The 26,303-nt window shown below is 36.3% G+C and overlaps 1 protein-coding gene across 1 annotated transcript in view; it reads right to left on the minus strand.

Annotated features, from left to right (window-relative positions):
- Positions 1–26,303, minus strand: part of EFL1 (elongation factor like GTPase 1) — a gene marked incomplete at its 5' end in the record, with an annotated part of 79,851 nt that overhangs the window by 3,412 nt on the left and 50,136 nt on the right. Inside the window, 4 exons of the mRNA XM_082005249.1 lie at positions 9,909–10,093; positions 14,928–15,931; positions 21,311–21,458; positions 23,991–24,122. Coding sequence (XP_081861375.1) covers positions 9,909–10,093; positions 14,928–15,931; positions 21,311–21,458; positions 23,991–24,122 — 1,469 coding nt within the window. The remainder of the gene's footprint in view (positions 1–9,908; positions 10,094–14,927; positions 15,932–21,310; positions 21,459–23,990; positions 24,123–26,303) is intronic.

A 26,303-nucleotide genomic window follows, 5' to 3' on the forward strand; every position in this document is an offset into this window, starting at 1 on the left:
AGCAATGTAAAGAGACATAAATTAGGTTTCAAAAGCCACCTCAGGAGCGAGCTTTGCTTCTCAAGCTGCCTAAATAACTCTGGTGCTACATACTGCTTCTAGAGCAAGTTATGGTGGCATTTGAAAACTTCTGTTAGAGGGTCATGCCTATCTGAACAGTGTGGACACACTGCAAAAGATGAGGTTAATTAGAACACATTATTTGTATTACCACACCATGGCAAGTAATGAGAAAGAGCGAGCCAGATCTACTGAGTCAGCTGGAACTCGGGGCATCAGCTGTGCATCCCCCTTAAGGAGTCAGTAAATAGCCATGTTAGCGTAACCCTAAGGTAACTACACAGAGGTGTTACTGACACAGCGATACAAAAAAAGTAAGAGTTTTCTTCTTTAAAAGTTCTCACTCTGTAAGTGAGGTGAGGGCACAGACTAGACCGTCTCTCTTCTGTTCACATCATGAATCAAAGCAAACGCGTACGGCAGGCGGCACCCGTCATCGCCCGTACTCTGTGAATACAGTGCAAGCAAGCAAAAGAAAGAAACGTTTCCGTACAATGGTCCAAAAGCATTGTCATCAATTCGCTTACAATCGCAGCTGTCAGAATGGTGGGTCTGGGTTTCCTGGAATCAGAGCCGAGAAGCTTTTTAGACCCTGAGCTATTGTTTGTGTTCATGGGAACCGCATAGGGATGACTCTGGAACCTACGACAGAAACTGAGTTTTTGCCTGGATAAAGTCCTAAATGATTAATTAGATTCTAAATGGACCAATCCCTCTGAAATATGATGTAGCCATTTAACAGAGGGCTTTACTGTGAATCCTGGAAGATCCACAGGATCAAAGCAGAAAAGACACCCACAAACATTACTTATTCTATATTGCATGTCACTTTAAAATTATTCAGTGTCCATATATTAATTTTTCAGTACAAAACTAAAATATACAGCCTCAGATTAATTTTAAAACCAGAAATGTGATAACAACTTAACAGCTTTCTCAAAAAGTTACACTCCTAAACAAGAGCTTTAATTGAAACAGAACTGGAAATTCAAAATACTATGTCTTTCACAGCTGAAAATGTTTAAGTGACTCAAGCAATTCAGTTAACTTTCTATTAAAGGTCTTTAGTCTGCCTTTCTCTCATTCTGCCTGTGCGCCATGTGTGTCTGGGAACCACTCAGCAGGGGTGACAAGAAAATTATCACAGCCAAACTGTTTATACCCCAAGTTTAGCGAACAAAAAGATGCCAAGAGGAACCAGCATTAGGAGAAAGACACTGTAAAACCAATGACATGATGGTACTGTGAGCATTATGGTAAAGTATATTTTAAAATACCACCTACTGTGTGCGATTTGACAACTAGAAAATTCAGCATTATCTTTTCTTCAGGAACATTTGCTAGGACTTGTGAATTTTTCTTTATAACAGCAAAAACTAGCCACTGGCCTAGGCTTATTTATTATTCAACACCAGAATAATCTGATGGGGACAACAGCAGCCTTAACTGCAAACAGGCCAGAATGAACACATGATTACTTCTCCAAAGTGTGCACGACAAAGCAGCAAGACAGTTACCACGTCTTAGTTAATACTACCAAATATTTCTACACTAGATCCACAAGGCCCTTCTGAAAACAATTCCTTTTAAAAAGTGAATTATAAATCAAGATTTGTGTAGTGGATCACCAGACTAGCATTTACTCTTATTAGAGAGCATGTATTTTCTCGCAGCCATATAAAATGCAATACAGTAAAATAAATTAGTGCACAGCAGCTGATACAATTCTTAAATCTGTTATTGCAAATGCAACTCTTAAGTGGTGGAAATGTTCCTTAATAGTATTGTTTAACAATATTTTCATTGAACTATTCTATAAAAGCCTTGGGTGATAGAATTTGTTTAAAGTATGTCGATAAACAAATCACTAGAATCCCATTATACTTAAAAAAACGAACAGTCAAATACCTGCTGAAGAGTGTGTTCCATAGCTCAGTGCAGAACTATGAGCCCACTCTAGGTATAAATAAAACTGTTTATAATGAAGTCAGCTGGGATAAGGTATTTCAAAAGAAGTGAAAAGATTACTTCAAATACTGTAAGTGCAAGGGTATTCTTGAGAAAAAGAAATTATTCTAAAGCAAGATGTTTCATTAAATATCACAAATATTCAAAACAACACACCCAAACAATGAAGTCTCATAAGACTTGTTTAGTAACAGCATGCAGAGTAGCATAGGCAAAACAGCTGTCACTTGCTTTTAGCCTAACAACCTACACATTCATTATTAAAACAATAAATGCCTGTACCTTTATGAGACATAATCTGAATACCTGTAATAATTAATCCATAAAAGTACAAATACTACAAGCATACTATGTTAATACTGAAAGACAATACAGTGTGTACTAAATTCTGCAAATGATTATGTAAGCCAATCAAACATTTCAATAAGATTTGAGTTAGAACAGATCACTTCCAATTCAAGAGGACTTGGAATTTTAAGCCTCAATTTGAGGGTGATTTATTATTTGCATTTCAGTGGCACCCAGATGGCTCCAATAGTGATCGGGGTCCCATTGTCTAGTGCGTTTCACAAAACGCTGGTATGAAACAGTCTCTGCCTAAGGCAGAGATTAATTATGCAAAACAAGGTTGAGCGAAGCATCAAAAGCAAACAGAAGGGATCTGCCTAGTTCATCCAAAAGGTCAGGCAGAGCTGGGAACACAGCCATGTTCCTAGTAGCGCTTCCCCTCCTGGTCCTTACTGTCTGATGAGGACAGAAAATTTCTTTTGAGCCAAATACCATCAGTGTGGAAAAAGCTTTAGCTGGACCATGAATAGAAAGAGCAGTCTTACACTGCCCAGTGAAGGCTGTAAGACCAGCAAGAATATTATGGCCTTTGTGAACGGCTTAATAAGAAATCCCAAGAACCACTAAATTCAGTGTGACTGGGCACTACCGCAGGCAGCCCTTAGCATGCCAGGAAAAACATTGTGCCAGAAGCTTTTTTTCAGAAGAATTATTATGCACAATTTCAAAGACGATACAAGCTTCAGTGTATCAGAATCCTTTCTACCTTAGAAAAATTGATGCTAGAAAGATACTTCAAGAACATCCACAGTTCAAATGGTGTCCATCCCTTAGTAACGACACGGACTGCAACTAAAAGGCTTCAGCTCATCTGCATGCCTTAGATGTCTGACGCAGCCCTGCCAAATGGAAATTACCTCTATCTTTCAGGTAAAATGACAGAATTTTGCACAGGTTTATGTGAAACATGACCTTGAAAACCTGTTCACTGCTGGGTTTTGGGTAATATGCTGGGTAATGCTGCAAAAGTGCTTCTGCACTTCTGAGCATAACCAAACGGTGCGAGGCCATTTGGATACCGGCAGTGTGCTCCCAGAACAGAGACCACCAGGCAGGGTACCCGGTAAGGCTGAGCTCAGGTGGACTGGGGTGGGCTCCAAACAGCGCCTCGTACATTTTTGGGATGTGGAGCAGGGACAGGGAGAAGATGACAATCTCAAAAGTGGAATGAGATTAATTTCTTGACGACAATCCTCCTGTGACCTCAGATCCAGCAAGACCCACCATGTCAGTAAGTGGGGCCTTCCCTGAGCATCACCCAGTGCAGTGCAGAGGTACACAAGTGCCTGGCTAATGCCTGTATTTAACCCAAACAGCTACAGAGTCAGGAAAGCAGCGCTGGCAGTGAGCTACCGCCTAACACGTACCATGCTAGTGCCTGTACGGGCACGTAGTCTTCCAAGTCATTCCTTACTTCCAGGTAGTTTTCCAAGTCATTCCTTACTTCCATGTGAAAGAACATACAGACCCTAGAGCAGTGTTTTAAGATGGCATTTTACAACTTCAAAAGCAATCTCCGCATCAGCAGTTGCCTTCCATCAAACCCAGGGAAAATGCTGTGATGCTGGCATATGGCTAGGAGCTGCCATAACCTGCACTGCAGGGCAGTCTGAATACCATTTTTCAAGTGATTTCTGTACTACAGTGTTGAAATACTTCTGCTTAGAAATACACAACTGAAGCACAGCTAAAAACTTATTACTAATTTTTATTACTTACTACTAATTTTGCCATTTTGCTAATTCTGCCATTGAAAGCTGCCAGGATCTCAGCCTGTCCTTGAATGAAACCACAACTTAAAATATCCAGAAAAGATTCTTCAAGTTTTTGTCTTACTCTTGGCTGTTGTTTAACCAACTATGGGGTCTTACTGGTTTTATTCCGTGAAAAACCTTTTCGTAACAGGTATCTTATTCCTCTGTAAGCCTTTAAAGGCCCAAATGCTTCCTATTCAGAAAGGCAGAGAATATTCTCTCTGCAGATTCAGCTTCTCCATTTTGCTGCACCCATTCCATCATAGTGGAAAGCAGGTATCACCCCCTTTCCTGCTTAGGAGTACGGAGTGACTGTGGGCAGTGCTGAGCACCTGAAACACTTGCACAAAGCATCATGCTGGGGATGAGGATTAAGCAGCAGAGGGTGGGAGGAAAAATTTCTACAATATGCTATAGAATTTTACAGAAGCACCTACACATAAATGTTCTCAAAATAAAAACAAGTCAGAGTTATTTTGTTAAAACACAAACTTTCACATTGCACCAAATACTTTGTGTACCAGCTTGCCTATTTTATAAATAACTAATCTCTATATCACATCCTGAAAGAAAAAAAACACAACTAATTGTCAGCCTCCCTTTTTACCAATTGTTTGATTACCGTTTTAGTCAAATCTTGGCTTCACAAAATGCTACCACTTTGCATCACTATAGATCAATTTATGTATCAAACAAATAAGCACGATGTATCATCTTCTCAAGGGTATCATATATACTTTTACACAGGCATTTAAAAGAAAGTGTGAAAACGGGTTGCTCTCTTCATAACTAGCTTGAAAAAAGTCTCCCGATTTTATTTCTCTCTGTATTCCTTAGAAGTATTTTCTTTCAACAGCTCTTGATTGTCAAATTACAAGGTTTTGCAAAAATACAGTTTAAAAAAAAAAGAGCAAGTGAGAGAGATGGAAGATATAAACCCAACAGAAAAATTCACTTCATATCCATAGCCATCTTGAAAAAAAATCAAAAATCAAAAAAAGTATTGGATTCATAACTTTTCATTTTCTTTGAGAGACAGGTTCTTTGAGAGACAGGGGATATAGCATACCATGCAGTCAAACTTTAGAGGTTTAGACTACAGAGATGTATTAGGTGTAGATTCCCTACAAAGTAAAATAAGCATTCAGAAGTATTTCATAATTCAGAGATCTCATTCACAATATATAAAGGAAACTGCTGAGGCCTTAAAACGCCTGAAGTCAGACATGAGAACTCTTCTTCCAATAAATATTGTAATAGTGATCATTTACACATTTAGTTATAAAATAAACTCATACAAGTACATTTTGGCTCAAGAGCATCATCTTTGTTTGTGTCTCAATCATTGACAACTGAGCTTTAGCCTTGATTCAGTCAGTAGCTACAAACAGGAATTCGGGAATTGGAAAGGAAAACGGAGATCTGTAGCTCTACTCTTGCATTTTTCCTATTAATTAAGAAACGTGTATTGAGAGGGAAAACTAAAGACACACCACTACCACTTTTATGTACTATTTTAACTAGCTTCAGATGTCCTGTCCAATACAATGAGCTTTTCAGATTTGAAAGGCTCCCAGATACTCCTAGAATTCATTTACATGCCTAAACTGTCACTGGCACAGTGATGTATGTAACGTTGGCGTTCAAACCCAGTATAGATTCTCTTAGTCTCCCTCCTTACCTTAGTCTGCTTTCTGTTTAATGCAGGCCTAACAATCTCATCCAGCAACTTCTATATTAAGCCCTCATTTTCTGAGTTATAAAATGACTTACAATTCAGAAGGAATGAATTAAAAGTCAAAATAGTAAACTTCCAGACTCAGAATGCCTCATATTCTTACTACTTATTACATGCAGTCCTTCTCTTACCTTTCTCCAGAGCCCTAAAGCACATTCTAGACACTATTCTACTTAGGAGGGATACTGAAAAAAAATTCAGATTAAACATGTGTTTACAGTTTGCCCATGCTCCCACAAGAATAAAAGCATCTAACAGCCAATCATTATGCAATGTAAAAGAAGCAAGTTAACAGGAATACCATACATTTCACAATTTTACAACCGGTATATGTCTTTGACAATTTCTGCACTTGCTGAGAATTCAATCAGCATCTGAATAGAGCCATATGCATTTTTTTTTACTATAACACAGGTTTCCCAAATGGGATTAGAGCTCCATTATTCTAAGCATTGTGCAATCACAAATACCTTCGTGTTCAAAGAACCTTATGATTAAGATAAAATGACATGACTGAGTGGAAGACGTAACTGCAAAGAATCAAGAGAGAACAAAGGAAACAGGCTCAGGCAAACACATACACTCATTGAAGGTGTATTATTAACCCGGGGATTAAAAAAAGTAGAAGGAGTTCATAATTATCCCAAAGGTATATATTTTAAACTAAGAATTCAGATGGAAGTTTATGTTGAAATCCAAGAAAATATGGCCAAGTAAACCCAATACACTTAACATTTGCTTAGGGATATCATAAAGGAAAATACTTGACTAACTTTTAAAATTGATTAAACAGAGACAAAACTGAAAGCTCCTACTAATGGTTATTTGGTGCCATCCTCTACAGGCAGGAATAAATTTTATAAGCATGACAGAAGAAATGAATAAAAAAGGAGTATCTGACAAGATAGACCTTGATATGCGTATTGCTCCATCCCCTGGGGCTGGAGCAATCTGAACTATACAAAATACATTCAATAACTGAAGAAAAAAAATGGTAATTTCATTTTCCCAGAGACCAAAATGGCTCCGTTTAAATGTAGGCCCTATCATTGACCTTCCTGTGTTTATAATCTACAAATCATATTAATGAAACAGAAGAATTAAAAAAATGAATTCAACCTAATTTCTTTAAACATACCTTAAGCATGTGATTTCCATGAGATTAAGTACTTAAAAGTTTAAAAGTACCAGAAAGAGTCTATTTCACTATCTGTAAAATGGGGATAACACCACGTAGAAGGAATATGTGTAGAGAAACACATGTCCCAGGTACTCAGCTAATGAGCCAAGCACACTGAGAAAACACCACTAACACAGAATTAATTCAGAATGTCATGGAAGGGTTTGGATACTACACAATTAAAACAGCAACCATACACTTGGCAACATAGGAAACACAAAACAAAACCAAGTAGCTACTGCACTCCCTTTCCATTTTTAACACTATGGAAAAAATAGTGTAAGATTACATAGACAGAGTTCACATCATATTATCTTACATTAAATAATGGGGATTCAAATAAAATGCTGGTGTTTATCACGTGTGTGTGTATATATATCTCTCATCATAATTCATCAGTAATGTAGCACTGTCAGTCTCATGCCTAATAACTGATGAAACCTGATAGGGTTTTTTATTTATTTGGGGGTTTTGTTTTGTTTGTAGCAGAATACAGAAAGAAAAAGAAACAGAGAACTCTACAAATTACTCATGATTTGACACACACAACCATTTTTTCTGGTTTCTCTGTCACACCACCACTACAGATTCTGAAAATTGTATTTATTTAGCAATTCTGATGATGATGCGAGAGTAGAATGCACTTCCTCTGCCACTGCTGCACAGAGCCAATATGGCTTAGTAGCTTAGTAAAAGGCTTGTTTTGTCACAAAAATATGTAAGCATGACTTTCAATGTGACAAAAAACCCAACCCTCCCCACTGACAGATTTGCCAGGTGGAAAGGTGACTGGATTACACAATCATTTTTCCTACCACCACTACATTTTAACATACTAGCTGTAATTATAATCTCTCCTGAGGGTCAATTTTAGAAAACGTTGCCAGTTGTTCAAATCTCCCTCTCCTATGCATATCTATAATTATGTGTAAACATTTTCTTATGTGAAATTCATAACATCAGACACAGTGAACATATATGCCAAGGTTTAGGGATATAAGGGAAGGTCAGAGGGGCAAGGGGTTTATGTTTTTGCTTAGTATTGGAGCACAGTAGCTACAAATCCTAAAGAAACTGGCACAAAACAATGGCTAGCTGGAATTAACGTCCTTCTGACTGATATTCCTTTAGCGCAATCAGAGGCCGTTCAGACAAAAGATCAGTTAAGCCATAGAACCTCACCGGCTGCCCTTCAGATAAGAACATCCAAAACTGACAAAACTACTGCAATGCAATACTGCCAACGCTCATTGGTTTGAGGTACCTAACCTGTTACTGGCTTACACCGAGATCCCTATATTCAAAAAGTTGTTGCTTTATCTCTTTTTTTTTGCGCATAGACCTTTATGGGGGTTGCCTTTCTTCTTCCTTTTTTCATTCAGTGTAGCTCTGTTTTTCCCCCGCCGTGTTTCTCTCTAAAGTTCGACTTAGTTACAAGAAGATTAAATGAATCAGTATTGAGGGAGGAGAGATAAGTCTCTGGTCCACTGCATTTTCTAACACCAGTAAGGTACCATTGCCAAGGAAGACATAACGTACTTTTCCAAGTGTACTGTTTCAAGAATTCCCAGCTTTTTTGATAGCACGTGACTCAGCTGGTTTGCAGAGATCCCCTTTTTCCATTAGCATCAACATAAAATTCCTGAGCCAGTTACAATAATTACTGACAAAGAAATACCGCGAGTGAAGTATTTAACAGATACTACCTATTAGGACAATTTAGCTACAGGAAGTGAGGAAGAATCCACATCATGTGAAAAACCAGCCCATACTTTGGAGAGCAACAGTGGTAAACGGACCATAGCTGGCAACTGCATAGAGTATTACTGAGCTCAAAAATCTGTAGCTGTTTGTATTCAGAGACTTGTTATTTGAGGTCACAAAATAAGTCAGAAGATGAAAGAAAAACAAACAAAAATAAAAGACTTTCTAATCCATTTACAAAAGTTTCTGTGGTTCCAACAGCAAGTAAAGGAACCGACTTAGAAAAAACCCCACAAATAACCCAAACAGAAAAACCTAGATTTTAGTTCTTTTAAAAATTTCATGTGAAAAGCTTATACCCACTGACCTTGAACCCATTTTTGGCTCCTTCAGTGTGTCTTCTGAGGAGCCCTACAATGCAAGTTTGTTCTCCTTGAACGAGGAACTCTGATTTACAGCTTTTTATATTTCTCCTTGAAGATGTACTGTCCACATCATAGGAACAAAACACAGCGCGCTCTCAGCTGCTGACACTCCTTTATTGCATGTTTCCTTTACACCTTCACTTTCACATCTTCATTTCTTTAAGTGACAAAGATGGTCAAATGGAATGATTTTGAGGACACCTCCACTTACTATCACCAGACTTAATTTTGAAAGAATAAAATCTATTCCCTTTGCATTTAACTATGAAAATATATGCTGACTTGGAATATATAAGGACAAAAAATGACTTAAGTCCCTGATAACCCCTAAAAGGTTAACTTTCATATGCATTAGATGTGTTGTTACATTTTCTATTAGTGGTAGGTTGGGTTTTTTGGGGTTTTTTTTCCACTTCACAAACAAGGTTACCAGAGAACTCATTAAAAAAGTTCAGGAAAGCAAGTTTATGAAGAATCAATTTCATTTGTCAAGGACTTTCTATTGAAATAAAAAAAGCATCCCATCTAAACAAAATATAAATACTTTTCTGAACAGCGTATCTGTAAAAGCAAATAAGACTAATACAAAGCTACATTTTTTCCTCTTCATTTCAAAAAGGAATTAATCAAATGTCTTGACCAAAACTTAACCTTTTCCGCTTATTATTCCAGTCTGCCACATCTACAGGAAATAGAACACCAAAGCAGATGGAGTGAATAGATATTTTTACCTCCCAGTGGCTGAACACCAGCTGTGGACTGGCCAGGCCACTAGTTCTCTTCCTGATTTCATCAGCAAAACCAAAGCTTTCTGCTACTGGCAGGACTGCCTTAATAATAAACACATCCGTCCCCTCTTTCATCTCCTCTTGTAACACTCTGCCTTCTCTTTTGGACAAGACAGCGTACACACGACCTGCAAAGACATAATTTTGATAGGCTTACCAACATATTTATGTTCTGCATCATGAAGAGAAATATGTAAATATTTATTTAGGAAACTTCAGCATTAAGTAAAAGACATCACTTCTTTTGCTAAAATTCTTCCCTGTGAGTGGATCAATTAAGTGGACTCATTAAATTCAAACAAACAAGATATTCTGCCAGTACAACGTGCAGAACCACAAGTAACATTTAATAAATTATTACTACTGTACATATCTAGAGAATGCTGGCACTAGGTGCCTTTTATAAAATCATATAGCTGTTTTTTAAAAGGCAGATTGCCAGATTATGTGCCAAACTTGCTTTGCTCCTTACAACCAAATATTTGAGAAACATTACTAAGAAATATTACTGTATTTCAGGAATCATATCGTAGCTACCTTTAGAAGTTTGTTTGGATCACCATATCCCTTATGGTACTTGTCCCAGATACTGCAGTGCTATTCTAATCACAGAAAACTTTATCTGAAATACTACATATTATCTTTAATGTGTTCAATTAGTTTTTTAATTAATCAGCCTTAAGTTAGTCAGGGATAATTTTTATTTGTCTTCCCCAAATTAACATTCAGTCCATTGAAATACAGTGTATATATCATTAAAGTAGCTGTGAAAACACCATGTTTGACTTTACAGTAGGCATTAAGTTAAATTTTTTAAAATATTTTAGTAAATTTATAGGCCAAGTATTTTACAGACAAAATCTAGCAAATACATTTGTGTTGATTAAGATAATAAAAACGCAAGGAAACAGATGCACTGAATAATGTTTTAGGAATGCCTTCATTTACAAATGTGAATAGTTAGTAAGTATTAGATGTACAAAGTAGCTTTAAAAGTATCTTGTAGTGAAGAACAAGTTTATATCAATTTCTAAGAGGCTCAAATATTTTATATTATATTGCACTGAAAAAACATGAATGTGTACTGCTACCTTTTAAACAGCTGGGCAAAATGACTCTTACTGGAAAAAATTAGAAATATCCATTACTTCCTAATACATGCCACCTATTCTGACTTGACAGAAAGATTCATTAAATGCTATAGCCACGTACATTGATTTGCATATATACTGGAAGCCTTTCATGGGATACCAGCAGAAATGTTGGAGTGGATTTATTTGCCTTTATCTTTTAAATATAGAATCTGGTCCTTGTTCAGAAAATTCAGCACAAGCACACAGTTAAATCTTCCTGTCAGATGCAGGTAATGAAGCATCAGTTCAGCACCAGTCATTTCCAAGTTTATAGTTCTCTAATAAAATGTGGGTTGAAGTGTTTTTTCTACCATCACTGATAATTTTATCTGCTCGTGCCCTTACCAGGACCTCCTCACTGTTCCTCTGACTGAACTTCACCTTTACTATGCACAATAGTTGTCTTATTGCTCATGAGGAAATTGAGGAAATACTTAAGATTCTATATTTAAAATCACAAAAAGATTAAGGCAGTCTGAAGATAAGTCACTGAGTTTGCCATGCGTGTGTAGCCTTTGTTAGCAAAACTACACAATTTCAAGTCTATGGAAATTTCAGTGAGTCCAGAAAACTCTGAGATATGAAAGGGTCATTATCTCAGCACAGCTCACAATTCAGCAACTGCTTTAAAATGCAAGCTTAAACATACACATTGCAGCATAGCATCACATCATGGTCACTGTACATATGCTGTGTATACACCACACAATATATATTAAAGCCATTTGTTAAAGCAAGTAAGGTAAAAAACACCATATAGGTTATTAATGTTATAATTCAAAATATTTATTTTATTAATTGTTTTAAGTAGGACTTAGAAAACTTTGCACACATAGTTTTGAGATAAGTAAAGCAACATTTATCACAAAGCACTTTGGATGCACGTATTTTATGGCCATAATTCACTGAAGATTATTCTTTGAAAACATAAAAGCCAGAAAAAGATTTATAGCATACTAAATGGTTTCTAGGTACATGTATTTCATCCAAGCATTCTGAAGTATTGTCTCAGTTAATGCTATCACAAAGATGTTATATAGGGTCTTCAGTTTTACCACTATGGGCAGACTGCAGCATAGTGAATAAGTTTAGTTGAATGGATTTAGCAGCACCAATCACCAAGAAATACTAGAAAATCTCCCTATTCAAAATAGTTAAAACAGTTATTTTGAAAATATAATACTATGTCAAAAACAGCTTCAAGGTGCTGCAACATACCGAGTAAGCCTGTAAGTAATAGACTCACTTTAAAGATGTATTAAGTCCAGCTCCTTAAAATATTTAAGCCCTGCTCACCACTTTACTGAAGGATACTTCAGTAAGTCAAGAGAAAATGCTAAACCATTTCAGTATTCCCTGCACACTAAAAAAAATGGAGCTTCATACTGGAAACAAATAGTATGGAAGGACAACGGGATCACCGTTTGCAAGAGCCTATGGGTCACCACAAACTTAGCAAACCGGGACGGACGAGTTGCTCTTCTGGTTTGGATTCTGCATGTTTTCAGTTACACAACTGAGCCACAGACAATACTATGAATTGATGCGAACTGCCCGCTAAAATGCTGTGATCTAAAATTTTAATAACTTTATTAAAAAAAGACATATGAATTGCTATCAAAATCCCAAAAGAAAAGCTACAACAGTTTTGTAAAGTCCCTTCCTAACTAAGTTTCACTGACGTCAGCAAAGTGAAGACAGTCTAGCTTTCGGCCTCCTGAACACAAAAGAGAGAAGAAAAGCCCAAAAGGTAGGAATACCAACAGGCAAAATATAGTAATAATTAAACAAACGATACTAGTTCAGAACATTCTTCAGCTTTTGGGCATTTACACAGAATTTCCATAAAGCAGGAGTGTGTAAAAATGGATTTTTCCAGCAAACTAACTGTAGGAATGAGATGCTCAAAGTATAACCTACGGGGTTACACGCTGAGGGTATGTGGGACCCAAGTCTAAACCCAAGGCCCATTACACCGGACATGTATAAGCTTGCAACACATTTCTGTGTTCCTCTCTCCTTGCTCCTCTCCTCTGCTCCAGGTCAGCTTATTTTCATTGTCAGAAAAGTCTGATGGAGAAACTTTACATACTGAGACAACGAACATAAAAGAACTAGTTTCTTCAGATGCTAACATCTTAGAAACAAGCAGGTAATATGAACATATATTAAACTCAACTTGGTATCCATGTATGGAAAACGAACTGAAAGAATTAAAGTTACAGAAGCCAGTTGTTTGTCACATGTCAACTGCCAAGTCTTACTGGGTAGCATGCCTACTCTTCACTTCCCCTAATGAGGATGCAATTTATTAGCTGACACCTCCATAATAAAAATTAAACCCATGAATTTGTAATGAACTAAGTGCATGTCCATGGTTACTATCACACAACTCACATTCCTTAGACTGGACTAATTTGCTTGCATGTCCGAGACCTAAATTACACTCATTAAAAAAAACCCCAATATATATGCATTAGAAAGCCGTGTTTCCGTTTGGCTTTATGGCACAACTGATGAGCCAATGCATGTTAATTATATGACTATAAATAATCATGCTTTTTTGGTAGTGAGCATTTTTGAAATTTATACAGCAATTTATACAGTGGCTTTGTGGTTTGAAAATTGGTATCTTGCTTGTAGTTTGACATAGAGATTCAGAAGTATTGTGCTAATATGCTCCTGGAACATTAATGTGTAACACTGCAAAGTCTAGTTTTGATAGGCATTCTTACACGTTAAAAAATAATTAAAGATAGTTTAAAAATGCAGAAGTTGAATGTTGTAGTAAGTTGTAGTTTAAGGTAATGTGCTAATAAGCTTACCGCTGGACACCTTTTACCAGGCCTGCTAAAGAGTACCTCCAGAAAAGAACAGGATCATGCATCTGTCCAAAATAATTGGTCATTGAAAGGCATTTCTTTTCATTACATACAACTGTAAATTTTGCTCTTCAGACTAATTTGGTTTAACTGCTGTCATGCTTGTGTGTACAACAGCTGAGACTTTTACAAAAAATAACCAAATCTTTAATTATTTTAGGTGGGCTATACTGTAATTTCTGTCATGAGTAGTATAGCCAAAGTAAATTTGCTGATAGCTTAAATGCAATGGAAGTTAGTTTTAAAGAAAATCTTGGTGCACTGCATCAGATTCAGCATGGAAAACTCCAAGAACAAATGTCAGAGTAAGTTAAGAGGTGTTATAAGTAGGTCATAAAAGTAGGTGTAAATGGTAAGGTAACGTAAGCGACACAAATTTGGTATGCACTGGGTTTACAAAGTGGGCAACTTTGCATACCACAAGGATACAGATGCCACCGAAAAAAATAAAATCTACCAACCAGACTGTAACAATAATTGAAGATTCTCTCTTTTTCCTGATTTTACTTCTATATTGATTATTACATTAACTTAAAACATCTTGAAATGGCATTAACGAAGACTGTGCAAACATGATAGGTTTCCTCATCTCTTCATTGAACTAAAGCTTAATTATGAAGCACGATGTTGATATTCTTGTTTACTGAAGTTGATATTACAAGAATTTCATAAAAAGGCAACATTTTGTATTTTGCACTTCCAAAAACATGTAGCATTGTTATTTATGCATATGCTTCAGATAAGCAAGAAGAATGCTAAATTTTCATTCACAATAGTATAAATACTACAGGCATGAGAGTCATTGTACAAATCTACTGGAGAATTATAAAAAACCTCAGAGAAAACTTTTAATCAAGTTCTACTTTCTGATTCAGTCTAATTTATAAAATCTCACCTTGGAAACCAGAAAGCAAATTATTGACAAAGGTTTATTTTGTCTGTCTTACCTAAAACTTCTGCAGTAGCCATAATTTCGCATGTGTACATTGCTGCCATAAGCCTCTGTGGTTTTGCTTGCAAAGCATAACGACAAGCTTCCTTCATGGTGGCAATCAGTTGTCCAGAGAAGGGACCGTAACAATCTGCAAGTAAAATTTCTCCCTTGTGTTTACTAATTTTCTCAGGTGATTTTGGAACACTTTGACTGCTGTCCTGGTATTCGTTCATACTGCAAACTTCATCAGTACAACTGCTGGTTAGAGTTGTATCTTCATTTTGTTCATGTTCTATGGCATCACATTCCCCTGAATTCTGACTACTAGTTGACAGCATCTCTCCAAATTTATTCATTTCCCATTTTTCCACTGTAAAGCAGACACCCATGAGAGGTTCTTCACACATGGGACCTGAAAGTGTAGCCAGCTGAAATCCACTTACTATACTGTTGTCAAAGTCTCTGTATTTACTTACTTCTTTCACGGCATTCCCAAGGCACTGCCACACAGACCTTTTATAGCCCTCAAAATTATGTAACAAAATATTAGGCCCACACTTCCGTGGTCCAAATGACCAGATTTGATCGACAGCATTTCTCCACTTTCTTCCCTGCAGATTTTGCTCCAACTTTTGTTTGAATTCCTTGATCCTATCAAGAGTTTTCTGATTTATCTCATGGGTTTTTTTATCTTCATTCAAAGACGTGTTGAGTTGCTCCATAGTTCGAATTAAGTCACTGTTTTCTTCAAGAAGTCGAGTTACCTCCTCGGGAAGCGGCATTGCTTTTACGCTGAGAGTAGCTTGTTTATTTGGGGTAGATATTGTAACAAGCCCATCTGAATCGACCTGAATCCCTTCAGGAATTTTATTTTGGTCCTCTTTTGTCTGGTGTATGACAGCAACTTTCTGCTGTTTTCCTATTTCTTCATTCACCATATCAACTTTTGGAGGCCTTGTTATTGTCTCTCGGAAAGGTATAATAGGTGCTGATACACTAATCTGTACCTTTGCAAACCTATAAAATTAAATTTAAAAATTAGTTTAAAATTTTAAAAATACTTTTTAATGGGGGGGGGGGGGAGGGGGGAACATGGGACGGGACAGGCATGGTAGGGCAATGGCCTTAACATGGAACATATGTTCATGAATAAATCTGATTGCAACACAGATTACTAGATAATGCACTTCAAACTCAAACTCTTAAAAGAGTTAGGTACTTCAAAAAAGAAGCACTGCCTTTTATGTCTTCAGAAAGATTTGGAAAGGAGCTGAAAAAATAAAAGAAAAAGCATTGCTGTGCCTCTGTGTAAATCACCATTTCACCCACGTCTTAGCAACTATGTGCTGTTGTTTTCTGCCCTCAAACGAGATATAATAGAACTAGAAGAAAATGAGAATAAGGATGATCAAAGGTATGAAAGTACAAGCAGCCTTCAGGTGTTTCAAGGATACAATAAAGGTCTACAAAATCATGAGGGGCCTGGAGAAGACTGATCAGAATTAACCAACAACCAAACCACAACACGCCCTGAACTGAAAATGATTAAGGCCCAGGAAAGCATTACAGTTACTCTGTTTTTACTCTTCCCCACACATGTGCTCTAGGCCACACTGCTGCAGACATGATACTGAGCAAGATGGACACTTGATTTGAACCAGTACATCTGTTCGTTCGGTGGGATGCTCTGAAAAGATGAAGCACCGGGCAAGCTAACCAGGCTTTTGTAAAGAAGCGTGCAGCCATGGTTCTGTAACCTTGTGGGTTCAGATCAAGTACTCTCTTTGCAGCTACGACCACTTGCAGAGCTGATACTCCTGTCTTCTCCATACTCCTGGCACAGCAGACTCAAATCTGTGCACAATACCATGCTGCCCACGTGCATGACACTAGCACGGCAGCACAGAAGCAGGAGGAGCATCAACGGAGGGGAAAAAAGCCCCTGGTGAATTCATGTTGTGCTTAGCTAGTGGAAGCCTTAAACCACTATCCTCCTCGCAAACCTAAACGATCATTCATAGATGAGATCTCCTAACAAACGTAAATGTGCAAGGTGCTCTTCTGAAGGGAGAAGTCAATGACTGCCTACACTGGAATGCCTTTAAGTTGGCTTGAAGAAGGGAACAAATTTCAAGTGAAATAGCTTCTCCTGAGTATCACCAGATAGGGACGCATTAGTTACAGAAATATGCCAGATACTTATTTAATGTATAGACATGTCATTAGTAGCAGTCTTTACTTTGCTCTAAAGCAAAACACAATCCCTGTCCCTCATACATCCCAAGTACCTTTATATTGTACAGTCACTTCAGTGAAAATTAACTGATTTTTTTTTTAATAAAGTTACTTATGTGAGTACAGCTTTACACAAAATGAAAACATAACCAAAAGAAACTATGGGAGATAATTAAAATAAATTGACCTTTAACTACAGACAAAAATTAAACCATCATTCTATACCAGAAAACCCTATTATGTCAGGCCATTAAACACTTTTCAGTTTGTTAGAAGAGTTTATATTGCAAGTTTCTCAAAGACAATAAAATTTCCTAACAGAAGAAAAAAAAACAGATTTTCAGTGCTGTGGATGAATCTTATTTTTGGACTAATTAAGAAAAGACAAATTCAATCTTTGCCTTTAAAGGGCCACTGAAAGCACAAAATAAAGTGGGCTATGATAATGTAGGTGAAGATTTTAGTCTTCTTCCATATCAAAAGAAAGGAAAAAAATCTTACCAGCAGTTCAGACTGTTCAACTATAACTAGTTTATAGTCTGCATTGCAAGAGTGCTAGCAATTTTTAAAGGAATTATTTTGGGTCTAGAGTTGAAAGATACAACCTAAGAACCTTTCTTTTTTCTTTTAAACTAAGTGGGGAAATACCCTACGCAGTGAAGAAAACCTGTGTTGGAAATAAAAACATTTAGGGAAAAACAAGTACAGCAGACCACAATAAGACAGAATGACAGAAGTTTCAATACTGTAGTATTGGGATTTATAACAATGATAAAGCATGATTATTAAGGAACTGATATATTGTTCGCAGCAATGCTATTAACCAACAGCAGTTTTTTTCAGACTAGTTTGTATTTATTAATTATTTGTCTTGAAGTGAGTGCTCCGCAGGAAAACTTTGACTACACTTTAAAAGGTATTTCACAAGATGAGGAAAATTAATTACTAGTGAGTAAGATGCTCTAAAAGTAAAAGCTTCACATCTTTGAGTATGCCAATGTGTTATTTTACCACCCAGCTAGGAAATCCCAGATTTGTTAGCTCTTTCACATATTTAATAAACATCCATATGTTTAATCATAAAGGATCACCTATTTTATCTTCAAGTACAACTTCAATACTTCAAAATATCTTGTATGGTGCTTTATCTGTTTACTGTAATCACAGGAGCTGAAAACTGCCAATGACACCATGGCAAAACCCTCTTTTTTTAGAGCTGTGAAATGCATGTTTATTAAGTGCACGTAATCTGCATCTTGTTCAAATATATTCAGGATTTAACTCTGTTGAAGATACTGGAATGCTGAAAGCTTCCCATCTCTCCTGGAAAATAGCGTGTATTTTTCACCTCATCTGACAGGGAAAAAAAAAAGCAAAATCTCCCAGGAAACACCTTGTTTGGAAATGACACATTCCTACCACTGGTAAAATGGTAATCCTGTGTCTTCAAAGATTTGTTCACAGCTTTTTCTAGCTATATAAACTATAAAGATTATATTCTTCTGGTAATTATCTCACTGCTACAATTAGAACTTGTGATACAGCAAGCTAGCACCAGATCAATGGGCAGTGGGTTTTGGTTTATCATTTGGGTATGAAGGCATAAAAATAATGTCTGATACAATGTGAATTAGGCTCAGTTTTTAAAACACATGGAGAAAACAAGACCATAATTGGCATGACCTGTTTCTAAGGGACAGATGTTATTTACCTTTATTTATACAACATTCCTGCTAATAAATGTTTATATAGAACTATTTTATTATACAAACAGAAAGTTAGTTATTGTATAAGGATAAGTCACTGATCCCTTTAAAAGGGGGTGCAGTTAGTTTTTCATGCTGCTCTAGTTTACATTCAAAAACAAAATTAACAAAAATCATGTTCCAGTATGCATGACTTAAAAGGATGAATTACTTACATGATTGCATGGACATCTGTGTGGCTAATACAATGTATTCAGGAACACTTATACTTAAGCTCTCTCTCATTCTAAAGCTGAAATATTTTGCTGTAATCAGTTTTAGAATAGCCACTACTTGCATCAAGCCTCAGTTCCAATCATTAGTACCTAGAGCTGAAAGCTAGTAGCTGAATAGCTGCCTGCAATAAAACAACCACAACTATCTCAAATTATAGGTACTGATATCCAAGCAAACACAGCTCTAAGTAACTCATCAGTTTTAATCTATATCATATGAGCCTTGAGAAACAACCAAAGGCTCTGTCTTTTGCGCTGTGGACTACATGGACCTAGAAGCTCTAAAGCTACTTATTTGAAATACTTCACAAATCTGGGAACAGTGGTGAGTAACATTATCTCTGTTTCTCTGTCATTTGTAGTCTTGGTCTTTACAAAACCCGCTTTATTAAACCCTGCACTAAGCCTTCATATGAGGTACAAATCATTGCATCAAAGTTGCTCTAAACCAGATTTATTAGGCTAAACTCCAAGCAAAGCGCAACTCAAAGAAAAAAAACCCTCAAGCTAGGAATGTGACTGGATTTTTGTTGCAAGTAAGCATGAACAAAAAATGCCAAGGGTTATACCACAGAAAATGAAAGTGAAGCACTGCTTTACTGAGGCAACCAGCATTAAGTTAACAGAAACAATTTTGCCTTTTGGTCTGATAACCAGTATTGTAACAGTTTCATGATATAAAGTGATGCTTTCAAGTCAGCTGAAGCATTTTAGGCATATCAAATGCTGTGAGTGATGGCAAGAAAAAAGGAAGAATGATTTATTACATTTATCTGATAGGCTCAGAGTTGTGTATCCTTCTTAACCACTCATGAGGACTGAGCAAGTTCACTAAACAACAACAAAAGGACTAACCAAAATTTCTTAAGTTCTGGTAAATTTTAAGAGAGTGATAAAAAAGTTGCAGAGAAAAGCAAATGTAATTGTAAGCTTTATTTCCATGGGACTCAAACCCAGGAGATCTATCCTTTCTGCCATTTTTCCATGCACTTGTATTATACTAAAAAAAACCAAAAAGACTCCATGCCACCACCACCATCTTCATTCTCTTCATTTCTCATTCTGAACAGGGTAATTTAGTGCCCTTATGCTTAGTATTTGCAATACTCTTTGGACAGAAAGTTCTAAAAATTTCCATTGTAAAATGCAGAAAATAAAATGTTCAAAGTTAAAAGGTCTAATTTATTACTCTTTTCAAAAACAGCTAATTAGGAAGAAAGAATAAAAATAAATTTAGGGAAATTAAGCAGAACATCCATATTTAATCATTTAGATAAACATGAATGACTGATCCTTTATTTGTTTCCATGTCTCTTCACATCTTTGACAATAAGTATCAATAGAACATAATTTTCTAAATACACACTGGGAAAGCTAAAATTAAATATGTGCCTTTTGAAAGTTTGATTAAAATCTTGACAAAGACAATTCAGTGTAGTTTCAACTCAACAGAACCTCCTCAGTTTCTGTAATTACTCCCAAAATGTCAACTCTTCAAAACTTGGTTGATACAATTATCATAGATGCTAAGATCAGAATCCTGCGCCACAAAATCAGGTTTGCTTTTTGGTTTAGAGAGAAAATGACAGTAAATGCATGCGGACAGAAGCACCAGAAATCTTTTAGTAAATGAAGTTATAGGAAAGTACTGTTTCAGACAATTGTTCTTCTACCATTTGAAGAAACATTAGAAGAAACTAAATGTATGCATTTATGCTTGCAGAAAGTACTGCTCATAAATAAGAGAAGAGATTAACATTAAAAAAAAGAAATCAATGTGAAGAGCAAAAGAACAGGATAGAGTGTGCACGTAAAACTTTGGTCTTGTTGCTTTCTAATTTTTGAGAGTTCATTTATCAGACATGATTCCCCTCACAGTTATTTTGTATAAATGGTGCATTACATTCTTAATTCGACTCCTGAACCTATTGCAATTTATCATTTCTAAAAAAGTGCCCAAAAGGTGTAGAAGATGTAGAAAAGTGATGAACTAGTGGCTTCTGCCCACCTGCAGGTACTTTTATTGCTACAAAAAGGTACATTTATGATCCAATGGTAAAAACTGTTGGTGGACGAAGCTTCTACTTTACCAGAATATAAATCAAAGATATGCATCTGACAAAGAAATAGAACAGACACCTACAGAACTAAAAATATTTCTTCCTCCTTGCCCCTCTAACCTTTCTTTCAGGTCATCCAAGCAACGCTGAAGATGAACTTCTCCTGCTGTCACTAGCACATGTTCTCCTGTCTCCTGGATTAAAACTTGGACACATGGATCAGCTTGGTTTAAAAGCTTCATTCCTCTGACCAGCTGAGGCATATCACCTGGCAAAATAAGGTATTATTAACAAAGTCATACTGAAAAAGGAATACTTGAAGTAGGATATACTTAAAGTGAGAAATAGTAACACTCATTTTCATGGAAATCTAAACACAAATACGTATTTTAGGAACACTCAAAAACTTTCAGCTAAGTTCTGAGGCCTTTCTTGGGGCTGAATTTCTGCTGAGTCACAAAGTCACAAAGTCTGAGTCACAAAGAGTGACACGGTTTACGAGCAGCAACTGAAGACATAAGCTATACTCATAATTTGTCACCAAGAATTTATGTACCGATGATAAAATTCACATTACACAATCATAACCATGGTACACATTTGAATGGATTGCACTTTTTTTTTTGCATTGTTTTACAATAGGTTTAGTATGCCAAGCTAGCTATTGACTGTGACTATGTTACCTTGCTTCCTATATACGATTAAGTACAGATACAGCTCATAAAGAGCTCATAATTAATAAAAAAAAATTGAATGTTACTGATATGAAGTGATTTAAAATTTCAGGATTTCCCTCCTCTTCTTCAGAAATTATCAAGAGATAGAACCTTTCTTATTTATTACATTTGTTTAAAGTCATCTTTCAGTAAATAACTGTATTTCTTTGCAATTTTTCATGGCTAAGTTTGGCAACCTGTAAATTGCTAATGCTTGAAATGCTCCAAAGACATAAATAATAACATGTCAACTTTACTAAAATAAAAGCAAAAATTATTGCATATGGATTACTTAGAAGGCATAATAGTCAATGAAGCACAGGAATGATTTAAACTAGCTGGAAGCCACTGAAAAGCTTTAATGCTATTACAACCTGAAAAAGGAAAAAAATCAGGAACGTGGGAGATTTTCAGTGCAACAAAACACATCTGTCCCTAAAATGAAGGTGTTTAAAAAGAGTTGCCCTAAAGTTAATGGAGAATGAACAACCACAGCTGAGTCAAATTTGGCTAGATTACATCAAAGCTATGCATAAACACCTCGTGTCAGCAGCCTTTCATAATTAATAGAATTTTAAAAAATTAATTATGATTCCTTTTTCTTATTTTACATATGGGGTAAAGAATACCCACAAGCTTTCTAGGAATGCATATTCATATTCAGAAGGAAGAGTGACATTAAACTTGTCATTCACTTGGAGACTATTAAAAGAAACATGATATTGTATATTTAATGCTAAGCTTGTAAGGGTATAAAGTATCCTTGAAAACCAGACATAAAAATAAACAAAAAGTGGAAAAAAATACAGTGTTAGTTCACATGGCCAATACAGTTGAACAAAGACTTTCAACTTTTTTCTGCATTTAAGCCCCTTGAGAGGGATAAATAGTTTAGTTTTGTGGTTTTTTTCTTTTAGAGCTTATGGTAACCATACAGGAAGATTTTGACATAAATGTGAAAACATGCAGTAATTTTGTAAAATACGCATCGGGAAATAATTTGTATTTAATTCAGTAATTTTTCCAAATAAGCAGATGCAATTTTCAATTTTGAATGTTTGCTGTGGAAATTCAAGGAACCCACATGTGACAAAGTGCTAGTGCCACCTCAAGACTATATGCAGCTCACTGGACAGTTGATTGCTTCCAAGCTGAGCCTGCAACGGCCAAATTTTGCTTGTCTTCCTGTTATTGCAAGCAGCAGCTGACTTTCAGGAGACTTTTGGAAGTGTAGCTACCTTTGAAGCTTCTGTCCCTCTAACAAACTTAGTTCAAACCATAGATTCAGAAGTTAATCCAGAAGAAAAATTAAGCAATGGTGTAAGAATGACATAGCTTCATTCCCTTAAGGGAAAAAAATTGCCCCCAAATCGGTCAGTAGTTCTAGAATCACATTCCTTTAACATTTTCAACTTAATGCTACATTTAGTAGAATCAGTAATTTCCAATACTTTTGAAACTGCTTTAACAAATGCAGGATGCGCAATATATGATTACCTGTTACTCACACACAGGGACAAATAGCTGCTAAGCTGTCCAAGCACTTTCTAAAAAACATGTAACCTCAGTGTTGGAGCACTTCATAAGTGAACAGAAAGCCAGTTATTTTGGTTCTACTAACATTACAACAAGAAATGGAAATTGGGCTGAAATTCAAATATAGCCAGAGATACATTACTCTCTGGGGTATACAGGTAGGTGGGTGTCAATTAGAAGCAGTACTGCAAATCTGTACCATAAGCTTAACAATATAGCATAAAAGAATGTCAGCAGAAATGAAAAACCCAAGGAATACTGAACCTTTAGCATCACATACTGTCTTACTTGTGGAACACCTAAGTCTGACCATAAAGGGCACAACAAAGTCTTCCGTATCTCATCTACTGAGACATGAGCTAGCCAGCTAGAAGAATTCACAAGGACAATAAAGTATGGCCCTCTAGGCAACATATATATTCGTTTTATACTGGGTCAGTCTCTGATTCAGTGGATAGATCATAAACTTGCCAAATCACTAAGGGTGGGAAGCTGCATTGCTACTACATTGAATTTGCATTACTATCTCCATTCTCCTTTAAACTTACTTGGATGTTTTGGTTCAACAGCTACCCGCACAATTGGTGTAGCTTCAAAGTTGAGAGGTGTAAATGGTGGACAAGCTGGCGATGTTGACAGTGTTGCAGACTTTAGCACAAAATCTTGCAGGCCTCCTATGCCTAATACAAATTGGAAAAAGAAAAGCAAAACAACAAAAAACAAATCACTCAGTGTCATATTAACTGAGACTAAAGATGTGATGATCAAGCTAAAAAAAGCTGAAGTTATTCTAATGACAAAAATCAGATTCAAAAATTCTTCACTGTTCATATAAAGTATCTGTTAAAATATTTGTGCATAATCTGGTTACTCAAGTCTCTGGTGTGACATTCAATATTTAGTCTCACAGTTCCCATCGCATTCCCTCTGTATTTTAAAAAGGCATGTTTGTAATGCTGAAGAACAGAAAGGACATGAGGACCTTTTTCCCTTCTAGTATGTCCAGTTCTTTGTACAGCTCAGACTTATTTTTGGCGGTTTAAATTTAGAAAAATGTAGACTGCAAGAGCCCTCTAAAGGTCATCTAGTCCAACCTCCAGCCCAAAGAAGGGCTAACTTCAAAGTTAGATCAAGTTGCTCAGCACCTTGGCCAGTCAAGTTTTAAAACCTGTAATGATGGAGACTGCACAGCTTCTGTTGGCAAGCTCCTCCAGTGCTTAATTATTCTTATTGTGAAAAATGCATTTTTTTTTTTTCCTTCCCACCCCCTGCAACTCCCTTATGCCCATTTGGGATTCCCCTTTTCTGCAACATGAATCTTGTAAAATTCAATTTATCACACAGTAAGCTATTAATTTTAATCCTAATATATTTTATAATGCTGGCAAGTTGGAGAAAACTAAGCTTAAATTGCAGTGATAAGAAAAAATATAGAAAAAGATATTAGCTATAAATCTTCAAAATAGCTGCTGTAAATGCCTATTTAGTCTTGGCTGGCTGGCATATTTAAGACAATTTGAAATTATTGCCCTCAAATTCCTAACCAACAGGACATCATTCATAATTTAGTCAGAGCTATAAAGACACCAGTAGAAGTGTTTGAGTAATGAAGAAAACAAATAAAGCTAATATTGAGATATACAGTCACTTTTCCTGATTCTCCTTCAACTGCAAGTAATAAGCATTGCAGTACTTCTAATGGAGTATAAATTAAATGCACATGTAACTTATTACAAGAAAACTGAAACCTTTAGCTCATAATCTACACCTGCTTAAAAATTTAAATCCACAATCCCTAGATTATAGTATATTCATGCTCCTTCCTCCTCAATCTCTCCTATATGCCCAAGTAGCGATAAGCAGGGAAGTTCGTAAACCCAGCTCCCCGTTTTCACCCTAATACTTTTCCATGTTCTTTTTTGGCTTAGTCTTCTTTATTTGAGGCCAGAAGCAAAGAGGGTCAGCTTCCACCCTATGAGATCATGATGGAGTTTAAGTTCTGAAGAGCCAGTCTGCTGTAGTGATCTGCAGAATCAGGCTGTTTCTACAGCTCTGACGGCTGAATGTTTGGCCAGTAGGATATGCCAAAACATGAAATGTCACTATTGAAGAAAACCTGCCTCAAAATAACTGGAAGCAGAACAACATTCAGCAGCTTTAAATGCAGGACAGCAGATGCTACAAAGAAAATAAATCTGCATAAACTCTGTGTCGCACCTGACCTATGACCAGCGTGTATTTCCTCTTTTTCACTTATTCAACATGTGGTTTGAATGAAAAACAAATGCTGGATCATCATCACCACCAGGGACTGAGAAAAGGGATGGGTCCATTTTATTCTGATATTCTCCAGCTGGTAAAAGGAAAATGATTTAGAGTGGGAGGTGAACAGCTTCTTTTCACAGTGTAATGTGAACCGGAGAAATCAAGTTACCAAATCTTACTTCAGATAGACTCACTCTTTTCTTAAGACACATTACTGTACTCTTACTACCATAAAGAAAACTTAAAACTCTCTGCTCTTTTGTCTCACTTCTGAAGTTAAAAATACATGAGTTATACTAGTGTCTGGCAACACTACTACATTACAAATAACAAAATCCATCAGTTTTCATGAAAATGTTACGCTTACAACCTGAACACTTCAGTTGCTTCACTGTGTGTGCTAGCATGGTGCAGCGTCTAGCCCTGACGAATCTATTTAATGTGCAAATTCTTAGTAACGAATATTGGCCAAAAAAATCCATAAATATTAAAGGTTCTTGGACACTTTTTTTGCACAATATGACTGTGAGCAAGTAACCACTAATGTATTTTCTGAATAATATTAGATGAAGATGTAACATAACTAATTCCGAAGT

Source organism: Phaethon aethereus (genome assembly GCF_964289735.1).
Source record: "Phaethon aethereus genome assembly, chromosome: 12".
Classification (NCBI taxonomy): Eukaryota; Metazoa; Chordata; class Aves; order Phaethontiformes; family Phaethontidae; genus Phaethon; species Phaethon aethereus.